The sequence below is a fragment of the Prionailurus bengalensis genome, chromosome D1, assembly GCF_016509475.1.
Source record: "Prionailurus bengalensis isolate Pbe53 chromosome D1, Fcat_Pben_1.1_paternal_pri, whole genome shotgun sequence".
NCBI lineage: Eukaryota > Metazoa > Chordata > Mammalia > Carnivora > Felidae > Prionailurus > Prionailurus bengalensis.
Genome location: NC_057346.1, coordinates 74,796,209 through 74,811,562, shown reverse-complemented (window position 1 = coordinate 74,811,562; position 15,354 = coordinate 74,796,209). Strand labels below are relative to the sequence as shown.

At 37.9% G+C, this 15,354-nt stretch overlaps 1 protein-coding gene across 1 annotated transcript in view; it reads right to left on the bottom strand.

The window, feature by feature from the left end:
• Window positions 1-386: 386 nt before the first annotated feature.
• Window positions 387-15,354, bottom strand: part of GTF2H1 (general transcription factor IIH subunit 1) — a 37,215-nt gene continuing 22,247 nt past the window's right edge. The window contains exons 10-15 of the mRNA XM_043582378.1: window positions 12,516-12,604; window positions 12,009-12,126; window positions 8,139-8,229; window positions 7,554-7,669; window positions 6,187-6,279; window positions 387-1,379 (exon numbers count right to left, since the gene is read on the bottom strand). Of these exons, the coding sequence (XP_043438313.1) occupies window positions 1,293-1,379; window positions 6,187-6,279; window positions 7,554-7,669; window positions 8,139-8,229; window positions 12,009-12,126; window positions 12,516-12,604 (594 nt within the window). The 3' untranslated portion in view covers window positions 387-1,292. The remainder of the gene's footprint in view (window positions 1,380-6,186; window positions 6,280-7,553; window positions 7,670-8,138; window positions 8,230-12,008; window positions 12,127-12,515; window positions 12,605-15,354) is intronic.

Sequence of the window (15,354 nt, the reverse complement as noted above, 5' to 3'; positions counted from 1 at the left end):
CCTGAAACTAATATAACATTGTAGGTCAACTACACTTCAATAAAAAAGTTTTTTTTTAAATAACAGAAGAAAAAAAATAAAACGAGCTTACAATGGCTTTAAGAGTAGCCCACCCACGTAAATATACCATGTGAGAAACCGTAAGATGTCTTAATAGTTAAAGGAGTATCTATAAAAAAGTTTTACTTTTTTCTGTAATTTTTAATACAAGACATCTAAAATCTAGATAAACAGTGAGTTGATCCTATTAGGAACAAAATATGGCATGATTCCAGAAACAAGAATGAAACTTTTTTTTTTCTTTTGCCATTTAGGCTTTTCAGTCACTATGCAATGATTATCGATTCGCCAAGGACAGTAACAGTCAGATACTCGAGAAAAGGAGATATGAGAAACATCTTTTATTTTTTCTAAAGAGGTGAAAATAAGTAAGATTTCTTATATTTCTCACTCATAAGATTTTTAAACTCTTAAAAATGCAATTTCCTCTTTTCAAAGCACATGCCATCTTAAAAAAAAATCTTAGCAATGTACATTTGCACTCAAAGAAAAACATGCAGCGCCATTGTCTTCTGACAAAAATCTGCATAAAAAATCCCACGCAACTTTCTGCAAATATGTTCCCTCTTAATCATTTAGGGACTCCAAACCACAAACATTCAGTGCAACATTTATTGTTTCTTATTTCCGTAGGAAACACAGGACCAATGATGTCTTCTGACTACAACTGTTTCCTGATGGTTGAGCAACAGTCTCCTGCTTTAAAGTACTCTCTTTAACTTGCTGATGTAAGGTACGACTAGAATTCAGTACAACTTGAGGATCCAAGTGGAGGATGGAGGAGAAATACTTAAGGTGTACCCTGTGCCATAAACTTAGGAAAAAAATTTACAAAGAAAAAAAAAAAACCTCAGATTTTATCAATGCACCCTTTTAAAAAGTTTTTTTTTTTTTTTTAATTTCTGAAAGCAGCTTAATGTGAATCAAAAGCAGTTCCTGAGTAACTGCAGTAAACAGTGTCTCTTTAAAATATATATATATGTATATATATATTTGCAACTTAGCTCATTTTGGTTCTGCCTTAATTTACCTCCCCAGCTTCGAGTTTAGTCACAGTTCCTTTCCTTTCAGTTCACAATGTGCAAGTACAACAGCATCAGCTCCGAGAGTTGGCATGGTGCAGATGTTTGTCACTGCTGTGTGATCATCGGCATGTCTCAGGCCAGGTTTCCAGAGTCACTGCAGGTCACAGTTCTCTTACTCTCACAAAACCTGTGAGAGTCACAGACACTTCACGTTTTCTTCATCAGACGCCGTGACTGCCACTTGTGGAGCTTGTTGTAGGCTGTCTGGAGCATCTCCTCTATGTGACTTACCAACTGAAAAACACAGCAAGAAACTTCAGCAATAACTGGGCAAAGGCTGGGGAAGTTAATGCTTCTGATCCAGATCTGGCACATACTTCAGTGTAGTTTCCATGCTCATTTGTATTACCCCAATGAGGCAAAGGGCAAGCCCTCTGTGAAGGTATTACCAGAGCCGTTTTGTATAAAAGGGAAGAGATGGTGGGAGAGGCTGGAAATTCACCTGCTCTATCTGGGTTGTAGTGTCTGCCCTGCCATTAAGCAGCTAAAGGACAACATGAAAGTTGAACCTGCCTGGAAAGTATATAAAAATAATTTACTTTACTGGATGGGCCTACTGGTTCCATAGTGCCAATTAGAAGAGATGAATGGCAAGCCCTCCTGGAAGACTGTACAGGTATATCTTGTTTTACTGTGCAAATTTTATTATGCTTCTCAGGAATGTTTTTTTTTTTTTTTTTTTTTCTCTCTCCAACAAATTGAAAGTTTGTGGCAACACTGCATCAAGCAAGTCTCTCAGCACCGTTTTACCAACAGCATTTACTCACTTTGTGTCTCTGTGCCAGGTCACATTTTGGTAATTCTTGCAATATTTCAAACTTTTTCATTATTATCATGTTGTTACCCTAATCTGTGACTAGTGTGACTTTGATGTTTTTGCAATTGTTTTTGGGCACCACGAACCATGCCTGTAAGACGGTGAACTTAATAAATGTTGTGTGTATTCTGACTGCTCCACTGACCAGCCATTCCCCTCTCTCCCTTTCCTCAAGACTCCTTATTCCCTGGGACACAACAATATTGAAATCAGGCCAATGAATAATCCTACAGTAGCCTCTACATATTCAACTGAAAGGAAGAGTCACATGTTTCTCACTTTAAATCAGAAGCTAGAAATGATTAAGCTTAGTGAGGAAGGTGTGTTGAAAGCTGAGACGGGCTGAAAGCAAAGACTCCTGTGCCAGTTAGCCAAGCTGTGAATGCAAAAGAAAAGTTCTTGAAAAACATTAAGTGCTATTCCAGTGAACACATGAAATGAAAAGAAAGCAATACAGTCTTATAGCTGATATGGAGAAAGTTTTAGTGGTCTGGATAAAAACTCCAACCAGCCACAACATGCCCTTTAGCCAAAGCCTAATCCAGAGCAATGCCCTAACTCTGTTCAAGGCTGAGAGAGGTGAGGAAGCTGCAGAAGAGAAGTCTGAAGCAGCAGAAGCTGGTTCCTGAGGTTTAAGGAAAGAAGACAACTCTGTAACAGACCAAAAAGTACAAGGTGAAGCAGCAAGTGCTGATGTAGAAACTGTAGTGCGTTATCCAGAAGACCTGGCTAAGATAATTAATGAAGGTAGCTACATTAAACAACAGATTTTCAACACAGACAAAACAGCCTTCTATTGGAAGAGGCCATCTAGGACTTTCATAGTTAGAGAGGAGAAGTCAATACTTGGTTTCAAAACTCCAAAGAACAGGCTGATTCTCTTACCAGGAGCTGATGCAGTTGGTGACTTTAAGTTTTAGCCAATGCTCATTTAACATTCTGATTATCCTTGGGCCCTTAAAAATTATGCTGTATCCCCTCTGCCTGTGCTCTATGAATGGAACAACAAAGCCTAGATGACAGCACATCTATTTATAACACGGTTTAGTGAATATTTACAGTCACTGTTGAGATCTCAGAAAAAGATTCCTTTCAAAATACTACTGGTCATTGACAATGCACCTGGCTACCCAAGAGCTCTGATGGAGACATGATGAACATTGTTTTTATGCCTGCTAACCCAACATTCATTCTGTAACCCATGAGTCAAGGAGTAATTTTGACTTTTAAGTCTTATTATTTAAGAAATACAATTCCTAAGGCTATAACTGCCATAGACAGTGATTCCTCTGATGGATCTGGGCAAAGTAAACTAAACACCTTCTGGAAAGGATTCACCATTCTAGATACCATTAAGAATATCTGTGACTCAGGGGGCGCCTGGGTGGCTCAGTCGGTTGAGTGTCCGACTTCGTCTCAGGTCATGATCTCACAGCTTATGAGTTCGAGCCCCACGTCAGGCTCTGTGCTGACAGCTCAGAGCCTGGAGCCTGCTTCTGCTTCTGTGTCTCCCTCTCTCTCTGCCCTTAACCCATTGGCATTCTGTCTCTCTCAAAAATAATAATTTTTAAAAAATTAAAAAAAAAAAAGAATATTTGTGACTCAGGACGCCCAGGTGGCTCAGTTAAGTGTCCGACTTCAGCTCAGGTCATAATCTTGCGGTTTGTGATTTTGAGCCCCACTTCGGGCTCTGTACTGACAGCTCAGAGCCTGGAGCCTGCTTCGTATTCTGTGTCTCCCTCTTTCTCTACTCCTCCTCCCCCCCTCTCAAAAATAAACAAACATTAAAAAAAAATTAAGAATATTTGTGACTCATAGAAAGAGGTCAAAGTATCAATATTAACAGCAATTTGGAAGAAGCTGATTCCAACCCTTATGGATAACTGTGAATGGTTCAAGACTTCAGTGGAGGAAGTAACTGCAAGCTGGTGGAAAAAGCAAGAGAACTAGAAATAAAAGTAGAGTCTGAGGACATGACTGAATTGCTGCCATCTCATGACAAAACCTGAACAGATGAGGAGTGGCTTTTTTTTTTTTTAATGTTTATTTTTGAGAGACAGAGAGAGAAAGAGCAAGCAGGGGAGGGGCAGAGAAGAGAGGGAGACACAGAATCCGAAGCAGGCTCCAGGCTCTGAGCTGTCAGCACAGGGCCCGACGCAGGGCTCAAACTCACGAACTGCGAGATCATGACCCGAGTTGAAGTCGGATGCTTAACCAACTGAGCCACCCAGGAACCCCAGGAGTTGCTTCTTAGGGCTGAACAAAGAAAGTAGTCTTTTGAGATGGAATCTACTCCTGGTTGAGGATGCAGTGAAGACTGTAGAAGCGACAACAGAGGATTAACAATATTACGTAAACTTAGTTGATAAAGCAGCAAGCAGGGTTTGGGAGGGCTGACTCTGAATTTTGAAAGAAGTTCTACTGTAGGTGAAATGCTGTCAAATAGCATCGCATGTTACCCAGAAGTCATTTGCAAAAGAAGTGTCAATCGCTGTGGCAAACTTCACTGTTGTCTTATTATTTTTTTTAAATGTTTATTTTGAAAGAGAGAGACAGAGTACAAGCAGGGGAGGGGCACAGAGAGAGGGAGACACAGAATCTGAAGCAGGCTCCAGGCTCTGAGCTGTCAGCACAGAGCCTGAAGTGGGACTCGAACTCACGAACCGTAAGATCATGTCCTGAGCCGAAGTCAGACACTCAACCAACTGAACCACCCAGGCACCCCTAAGGTTGTCTTATTTCAAGAAATTTCCACTGCCACCCCAACCTTCAGCAACCACCACCTGATCAGTCAGCAGCCACCAACAGAGAGGTAAGGTGGATAGCAATTTTAGCAATAAAGTATTTTCTTATTAAGGTACGCACAGTGTTTTTTTTTTTTTACATGCAATGCTGTTGCACATTTAACAGATTGCAGTACAGTGTAACCTAACTTGTACATGCACTAGGAAACAGAAAAATTCATTTGACTCACTTTACTTCAGTGGTGTGGAAACAAACCTGCAGTATTCGCCAAGTTAATGCCTGCACGTGGCCTCAGAATCCATTTTACCATAGTGCTCCAGGCAGTTACAATCAAGAAAACACATGAACTGAAACCTATGTGTCACTCTTGCTCTGCTGTTGGGAAGATACTCCAAGTTTCTTTTCTGATTATAAGTACTACTGTTATATTTTGAGAAAAATCACCGAGGACATTAGGGAATACTTACTAAAAACCTTACTGATGAAGAATTTTTCAGCTCTCAATGATAAAACTCCCTCTTTTGATTGTGCTACTTACTCAAATACTAAATCCTGAATTTGTATATACTCTTCTTGCCCAGTCATCTCAGAGAGGACTGCATAACAAATGAAAACCCATCTCGTGTGGTTGCTGTAGCCTTGCATTCAAAAAAATGTTAAAAAACCTGGGCACCAAGTGACACTCTGCACTCACTACCTCACCCACAGCCCTGCCCTGCTGTAAGCCATCAGGGAAAGCGAAGGCAGACCATAAGGCAGCAACTGTACAGTTTACTGTTACAGAGTAGCAAGTCTGCCTTTCTTTGCAGGGTTGGGTTTGTGTTTGCTAGTCAGGTTTTCTAAATAATTATTTTTTTAGGAACATACACACAGGTTGTAAATCTATAAAGCAAAACACGGAGATGATTGGAGCACTTGGCTGGCTCAGTGGGTAGAACAGGCAACTCGATCTTGGGGTTGTTGAGTCTGAGCCCCACGCTGGGGGCAGTTTACTTAAAAAAGAGAAAAACAAACAAAAACCATGGAGATGATTATGATAAATTCCTGATTAGTTGTGGTCCTGAAAGAGTGCGAAGGAGGGGTAGGCAACTGGACAGGGAATTCCTATGGGTACCGGTTTTGTTCCATTTCTTATGATTTGTTGGTAGATACTCGTTTCATTGTTTTAAAAAGTGTAAGTATTTTATACACTCTTCTGAATATATGATGCATTTTACAATTAAAAAACAGTCCTGTGAGAGGTGCTTGGCTGGCTCAGTTGGAAGAGCACGCCCCTCTTGATCTTGGGGTCAGAGTTTGAGCCCTATGTTGGGTGTAGAGATTGCTTAAAAAAAATAAAATAAACTTAAAAACAGTAATACTGAGTAACAGAAAAAAAATAAGAGCCAATGTATCTACTCATTTACATGAAAACAAAGTTAATTTCATCATTTTGCTACACAGAGAATGAGAATCAGGTGAATCAGATTGTTGCCTTACGTTTGTGCTTAAATACTGTCTCCGAATTTTTTCTTGGAATGGGCAGAGCTTTGTAACTTGAAATCGTTCCAAATTACTTTTCATTTTCACTACCTAAAAAAAGAGGAGAGAAATTAATAAAATACAGAGAAATCTCAAAGAACCTTTAAGAAGCAAGAGAAAAAGATACATAGGAAGTTTACTTTTTTTTTTTTAATACATTAATTGGCTTCAGGCAGAGAAGCAGTATCTACCACCCCTCAGAGATAATTAACACTTTGGTTCATAATTCATATTCCTCTCGATATTTTTTTGTATATGTGTATAAATGCATTTATTATACTGTTTTAAAATTTCACTTGGTTTAACGTGAACATCTTTCAATCATTAAATACTCATCTAAGTCACTGTTTAAAATGGATGCATTGTATTCAGTGTACGGGCATACCAAATGCTTCTTTAACCAAGCCCCTTCTGGTCAAGAGTTAGGCCAGTTCCACATCTTTCGGAGACAGTGGCAGAGGAACATCTCTACTGCTAAATATTTATAAATATTCTTAATTACTTCCTTAGGTTAAATTTCGGAGTGTTGAATTTCTGGGTCAAACTTTTTTTTTAAAAGGTAGTATGAATAATAAAAGAAAGAACTCTTGGCAACTCAGCCATCACTCATCACTTAAAATTTTTTCTTTTAAAAATCATTGATAAAAAATAAATAAAAAAAATAAATAATTGATAAAAAAAATGCTCTTTTGCTGTAGCGTTAAAGATGAACTTATTTGAATACTAGTGAGTATGAAAATTTCCTCTTAGGTTTCCTGAACCACCCGCATTCTTTAGTGAGGGGCCTGTTAAAAGTCTCTTGCCTATTATTTTTAATGGGGTATTTACCGTTCTCTTAAGAAATGTTTATAAGAGTAATCTATATAGTTAAGCTATTACTATTAAAGCTGTAAATATTTTCCCATGTATCAACTGTCCTTTAATTGATTTAAAAGGGTTTCAGTGTTAAACAGCTAGTGCTATATTTGCTGTCAATATAAGTTTGAATTTAATTACCTCTAAAAAATATACCAAATAAATAATTTTACTGATGTGATTTGTTTTGGATCTGTGTTCTTCAATTACTCCCAGTGGCTTAGAGGTAGACACAAGTTTTAAGACGTACAATCGTAAGTTATAGAACTGGCCTGTATCTCATATTTCTTCATCTATAAAATGGGTTTTAATACCTACCTCCATCAGGATGCTGAAGGCTTAAATTAACGTATGCAAGTGCTTATCCCAGTGTCTAGCACATGGTAAACAATACAATTTTCCAATTTCAAAACAGTATCTCGCTAAGTCACACTACCACTGAGCTGGCTATGTCTGGAATTAATTCTGACCTTTTCTTCTAGGAATGGTGTATTAACGGGAAAGCAGGACCAGAAGTGCCGTAGAAGTTCCCCAACAGCCACATACAGGTGTTTCAACTCAGACTGAATATCATTTGGCACCATCTCTGTAGAAGAAACAAGAGGTCTATAGGATAAAGGTTATTTTTACATATGTATAGCTTCTGAAAGAACGACCACTCATAGAATGAATCTGAACGTGTGTTCTCGGCCAATGCCAAACCAGGATGTGCTATTCTGAGATAAGTTACCGATTTTGTGGCTAACAGATCCCAGATTTTAAATTCCCTTGGATTTTGGAGCAATTTTCAGATTTCCCTTTATTCTAAGAGGTGTAAAGTAAGAAAGAAGGCTTTTGCTATGCTATAGGGAGACTAGCAATGCACCACTCTTTGTACTATTAAGACAATTACAAAACCTAAGCTCTTGTCTAAATAGATCTCAGGATCTATATGCACAAAAACAAAAATTTCAGAAAGCTCCAAACAAAAACCAATGTAACTTTAGCATTCCTCTCAAGCTGCTCTTTAGAGCTCATTTAAGTAAAGGGGCAGCAACAGAAAGCCCAGCACATACGGTTTATGGCTTGCTGTGTCCCTCCCTGCATAAGTGCTCCTCCAGGTGACAGTGTTGTGATAGTACTGCTGGCAGCACTACTTGAGAGAACCTGCAAGAAGCGAAGACACAGAAAGTGATTTCCTCTTCCTGTCATCTTTCTTACCTAACATTTCAGTTTTACAGCAAAATGGTCAGTGCATCTTTACTCTGGCATAAACACATAATCTACAGCAACTAGAGTGAACTACTTTGTGTGAGGCCAGAAACACAGTGTGCATGGAAACAGAATACCTACCAGTCTTCCAGTAATACCTGGCACATCTTTAGACCCCAAAAGTCACACTTTGGCCCTTCTTTTTTTTTTTTTTAATTTTTTTATTTTTTTTAATTTTTGGGACAGAGAGACAGAGCATGAACGGGGGAGGGGCAGAGAGAGAGGGAGACACAGAATCGGAAACAGGCTCCAGGCTCTGAGCCGTCAGCCCAGAGCCTGACGCGGGGCTCGAACTCACAGACCGCGAGATCGTGACCTGGCTGAAGTCGGACGCTTAACCGACTGCGCCACCCAGGCGCCCCAGCCCTTCTTAAGTACCAACTCAACTTGTGAACTCTACAACTGAAGCTAAAACTGAGCTTAAGAAAAAAAACTAAAACAACATGTTAACATGTATACTTACTGGCAGCTAGGGGGAGAAAAGAGAAAACTCAACAGAGCAGAAATATATCATTTGTAGTTTTCCAAGGAAGTGAATACTTAACCAAAAGGGGAAAAAACACACTCTCCACTGTATCAGTATCAACAGTTAGGAAAATAATTCACATATCTATTCAGTGAGTGCCTAACAAGTGCCAGGCACTGTGGTTATAGAGGAACAAGTCATTTGTTGAATAGCTCAAGTGCAGGGTTACCCTCTCTAAGGCTTTTCAATGGAGTTTTTATTAAGTAGATATCCATGGTATATGGACTGGGTGAAAACAAAATTTCAACTTGGTGTAAGAGTACAGGATATGACCACCACAAGTTAAGGGGACATGGGAGTTCATGTTATTCCTATTCACTTTTGTCAGAAATTTTATAATGCTTTGGAACTAGAAGCTTCTGTGATTGCTGAGCTGGCTGACTAGCCACGGGCCGTACTCAGGTATATACACCCAGACAATTGATTTCTTGGGCCTTCCTGACTCAATTCATGTGTCTCAGATATAAAATCATTTTTGGCATGCAGGGTGAGTATGGGGAAGAATTTAAGTATCTAGGATTGACCACAGCTTGAAAAAGTTAGGAGGATCTACTTAGGCCCAAGGGCCAGATGCTGGGTTACACTACAGATGAAAAAAAGGAGTCAAATTATCCCACAATTGTTATGTGTACATATATGAACATATATGTATTTCCTAGCTCTGTTCGCGGAGGGGACGATAAACCAGTAGCAAATGACACCCCAACAGCAACCAGTACACCACACCCAGATCTTGGTTTCTAAGTGTACCCAACATTAAAAAAGATTCTGTGGCTGGGGCAGGGCAAGCATAAGATGAACCTGGAACATCTATCTCATCGTTCCATAAAGTAAGGTACTCAAAAGGAGGTGCTCAAAAATTGATGAAGACATTGTCAGAAAGATATAGGAGCCAGTGTGAAGGGCGTGGGAAGGGTCTGATTGCAAAGAGGCACGGGTACATTTTTGGAGGTGACAAATTTTTTTAATTGTGTCAGTGGTTACACAACTGTGTTTATTAAAAGTTGCAGAAGAGACTAAAAAAGGTACATTTAACTATGTAAATTATACTTTAGTTTAACAAAAAGACAGCAACAGTTCATAACCCACAAAATAATGTAAAAACCCATGAGTCCATTCTGTTATAAATAAACACAGAAGGAAAGGGAAGCTCTTTGTCTTAGCAAAGTGTCAACTGACAAATGTAGAAGGGATGATGGAATTAGAAAATCACCACTTCACCACCACCACCACAGAAGTAAGTGTTTTGGTAAGAATCATCAACGGATTCTAAAAAACTAGTGGGTAAAAGTTTGATAGGAAATAGAATATTTATATGGTCTTAAAATATCTCTCAAGATACTCATTACAGAGGGAAAAATATTAACTTTTTGGTGGAAAAACCAGATAGATACTACCCTACCCAAGTGATCAAAAGTTAGGACAAATTAAGTATGTGCCTCCTGATACGATACACTGAGGATGACACATCATTTCTGTGGTATTCTTGCCCAAAATGCTTAATGTGAATCTAGTTATGAGGAAACATTAGAGAAACTCAAAGTGAGGGTATTTTACAAAAACTGGCTTTTATTCAAATATCAAGATCATGAAAAACAAAGAGAGATTTAAAAATGATACCATTTCACCTTTTTATTTATTTATTTATTTATTTATTTATTTATTTATTTATTTATTTTTAAAACGATACCATTTTAAAAGAGACTAAAAAACATGAGAACTAAATGCAGCTCAATGAACTTGACTTGGATGCTGGACCAAGGAAAAAAAAGTTTTCTTTTGCTCCAAGAGACACTGGTGGTACAACTGGTGAAATTTTTGTTAAGACTTATAGGCTGGATAATAATACTTTATCAATGTTAGGGGCACCTGGGTGGCTGAGTCGGTTAAGCGTCTGACTTCAGCTCAGGGCATCATCTCGTGACTTGGGAGTCTGAACCCCACGTCAGGCTCTCTGCTCTCAGCATGGAGCCTGCTTTGGATCCTCTGTCTCCCTCTCTCTATGCCCCTAACCTGCTTGCACTCTCTCAAAAATAAACAAACATTAAAAAAAAATTCTTTATCAATGTTAACTTATCATTTCTGTAATTGTACTATGTTATGTATGAGAATTGTACTGTGTTATTTATGAGAATGTCTTGTTTTAGGAAATACACACTGAAATATTTGAGTTTCTATCTCAAAACAGCCAGAAAACATTTTTTTGCAACTTTCTGTAAGTAAAAAAAATAAGTTCCAATATGTGGTAAGCACTACAAGACAGATGTGAACTCTGATTCAGAGTTTACAAAAATAGACAAAAGATGTGCCCCACCCCCTCCCCACCTCCAAAACTTGTTACTGGGCATGCTGAGGATTGCTTTACAGAGACAATGTAATTTGAGTTCAGTTTTGAATAATTATTATTAGGTCCTCAGGGTCAGGAAACAGGCTAAGAGAGAAAGTATGACTTTGTTTTCTAGGCAGTTTTGTGTGTTAGGCTGGAGAGAGGACTCTTGGTTGTGTGTGGAAAGGAATGGTGGAAATGCAGCTGGAGATGTGGGTTTGGGCCAGACGTAAAGATTCTGGCACACCAGATGAGGCATTCAGACAGTAACTATAGCAACAAAAGGGGGCAGTAAAGGATTTAAGCTACAGGGTGATAAATTTGTTTTTAGAAAGAGAACTTGTAGTGGCATTGTGGAAAACTACTCAGGTTTGCTTAAACCAAGGTGATAGGAGTCAAGAAATAATGAAGAATGGACAGAACTTGCTGATCCATTTAAGTATGAATAAGAGCAGGGAAAAATAAAGACTAGATAATAAGATCTATTTTACGTATTCTAGTTTAAGGTCATGCAAAATATTTAGACAGTGATGTCCACAAGTTTTCTGGAAATCTGGGAAATTTCCCCAGCAACATTACGTATACGGAAGGGAAAAAATTGGCACAAAACTCATTATCTTATTTTTCATTACCACCTTAACTTCAGATGCTTCTTGAATATGCCAAATACCTTTTTCTTCCTACCTCTTTTTTTCAATTTATTTAGTGGCAATATGTCTTTAAACGCAATTAAAACAGTTTATATAATTCAATGTGTTTGTCCTCATAAACTGAGGAAATAACTAAGGGAATTTTGGTTTTCAAACAGTACAAGTCACCTACCTGAGTTAATTTGGGTGTATAAGCTTCCATTTCTTGCCTAATACTTTGAAAAGAATTAATAATGTCCTGACTTGTTGCATACTGTAGTGACTGGATTGGAGTTGGACCATGATAATACCTGAAGAGGTAGAAAGAGGCAAGGAAGAAAGGAATGACTCATAACACAGAATAAAGGCATGTAACATTTGTCCTTCAAATATTTTAGCAGTCTCAATATAACATATCCCCAAAGCAAAAAATAATATAAGCTAAATAGATTTCAATAAAGTAACTTAATTCCTATATGGGCAGTAAGCAAACAGTACAGAGAACACATTTTTATCTTGGCTTTGATCATTTAGCATCCTTTTCTGAAATGCACAAAGTAAATTCTCAAAGAAAAAGATAATATATTTTTATGGTAAAATGATTTAAAACTGGAGTGCTATACTTGCAGAATATACTCTGCAGTGACTTGTGTTATAAAACTATTGTGTCTCAGGTTAATTTAATATTGACCAAACTTACCTATCTGACTTCTTGAGGTTTAGTGCAATTGTTTTTATGGAATTATTTTTTCCCAAGTCTTCATATTCAATGGACTCTTGTAACTTCGCCTATAATTATTAACACAGCACTTTATATGGAAACTTTTCCTTACTGGAGTAATGAACATGATTGAAAAAGTACAACACGACAGAGAGTAAAATATGAAGTCTTCCCACCCTGAGCTTCAGTTCCTAGAGATAACTGCTCTACAACTGGTTGAACTCATTTTCTCACCAACCATTTACAGAATACCTGTTTTCCTACACTCTGACCATATTATTACTGAACCTTTTTTAATAGTCTGGCAGATGAAAATGGTATCTTTTACTATTTTTCCACCACATAAGACTATTTTTTTTTTCCCTAAGTAGACTTCACACGCAGCACAGAGCCCAATTCAGTGCTTGAATTCACAACCCTGAGATCGAGACCTGAGTGGAGGTCAAGAGTTGGACACTTAACTGATTGAGCCACCCAGGCGGCCAAAAGACTAATTTATTGTAAGTGTTGTAAATACGCTTTCTTCCAATTGGGTGTTTTTTGGTTTTAACTATCCCTTTTTTGCTTATTCTTCTGTGGATTAATTTTCTGCTTAAATCTTTGATCCACTTAGAATTTATTTTGGAATAAGAAGTTAAGGCAGGGAATCTGAGCTTCTTTTTACTAAATTATTAATCAGTCCTCTTAACACTCATTTGTAGAATAATCTGTCTTGTCCCATTAATTCTGAAATATCATGTTTATCATATATATATTTAATTCTTCCATGTATTTGGGTTTACTTCTGTACTCTTTACTTTGTTTTACTCATCTTTCTCCTGTACTAGTAACAAACTGTTAAATTTCTACAGCCTACTTTATAAGACACGAGAAAGCAATCTACATGGACATTTGTGAAAATAATTCTACAACATTTCAGCCTTTACACAGCAATGAAACCTTTCTTTTTTAGTTTTATTTTCTTAACGTTTATTCATTTTTGAGAGACAGAGAGGGACAGACTGTGAGTGGAGTAGGGGCAGAGAGAGAGAGGGAGACACAGAGACCAAAGCAGGCTCCAGGCTCTGAGCTGTCAGCACAGAGCCCAACATGGGCTTGAACTCACAAACTGTGAGATTGTGACCTGAGCTGAAGTCGGACATGAAACTGACTGAATCACCCAGGTGCCCCTTTAACAATGAAACCTTCTGGTCAACCCTCACCTGTAGCTACCAGGACTAGGATCAAAACATTTAGGTTATTAAGTAACTCTCAAAAAGGATTTGAAAACTTAGTATTTTAAAGTGTCCCTATTTTGACAGTCTGAATAGTCCTCTTGTAGTTTAGGAACAGACCTGATGGTAGAATATTCAAAGTAACACATTCATCAGCCCCACTTTACCTGGACTCAGCCTAATTTTTTACTACTTTCTCAACTCTATACCCTTCAGCTAAATTCAAGGCATACTAATAGCTTCATTACTTTCCATGTATGTCAAGCTCATTTCTACCCCTGCTGTTGCCTAAGTCATGTCCCTCCCTAACCTCCCATAACAACCCAAATCCTAAAACCTCTGCTAAGGCCTCGTTAGGCATCCTGACTCACATACCTAAATGAAAAATCTATAAAGGACTTTGTCTATTACTACTTCTGAATCTCTCATTCTTTAAGACCCTTTTGCAGAACATAGAGCAGACTATTTCAAACTATTGATTTGAAAGAACAGAGTCAGTAATATTGAATATTGTGAAAATGCAACAAACCATGACTTTTGACAACTCTTTAATTACCAAGAATCAAATGTACTTAGTGCACAGTATTGCAAAGAGTGTCACTTCCTGTATTTCTCCTTAAACTCCTCTCTATAACTTTCATTTCATTTTTTACTTTATTAACGTTTATTTACTTATTTGGAGAGAGAGCGCATGCATGCATGTGAGGGGGAGAGTGAGAGCGAGAGAATCCTAAGCAGACTTCCACAGTTTAGTGTGGAGCCTAATTAGGGCTTGATCTCACTAATCGTGAGACTATGTGACCCGAGCTGAAATTAATGGTCACTCAACTGAGTTCAGTCAACTAACTGAGCCACCCAAGTGCCCCTGTAACTTTAATTTTCATTTCACTTTTCTTAGTCATTTATTTATGGCTTAAATAAGTATTTTTTAAAGGAGTACACCAAGTGATGATCACCAAGCATTGTATGTAAGTACTGAATCACTAAATTGTACACCTAAAACTAGTATTACATTGTATGTTAACTAACAGGAATTTAAATAAAAACTTGGGGCGCCAAGGTGGCTCAGTCGGTTAAGCATTCAACTTCAGTTCAGGTCATGATCTTGCAGTTCATGGGTTCAAGCCCTATGTAGGGCTCTGTTGACAGCTCAGAGCCTGGAGCCTGCTGCAGATTCTGTGTCTCCTTCTCTCTCACTCCTGCCCCGCTCATGCGCTGTCTCTCTCTCTCTCAAAAATAAACATTTAAAAAAATAGTTAAAAACTTAAGAAAAAAAAATATTTTCTTGGGTTTGTTAATTTTAAAAGTGTATATGCCTGTAAAAACATATTAAGTTACTGAAACATGAACTCAAGTTAAAAATCACCCATAATCCCTTTATGGAAAGATAACCCCTTAGCGTATATTTCTGAGGTCCTTTTTAAAAAGTTCTTAAAGTTTTTTTTACATATGAAGTTGTGACACACAGTCTGATCTGTGAACTTTTTATTTAATTCATTAATTTTTATTCTGGTTCCTATTATAAATAACACTACTATACTTTTTTTTTCACATTTACTTTTATTTATTTTGAGAGACATACAGAGCAAGTGGGGGACGGGCAG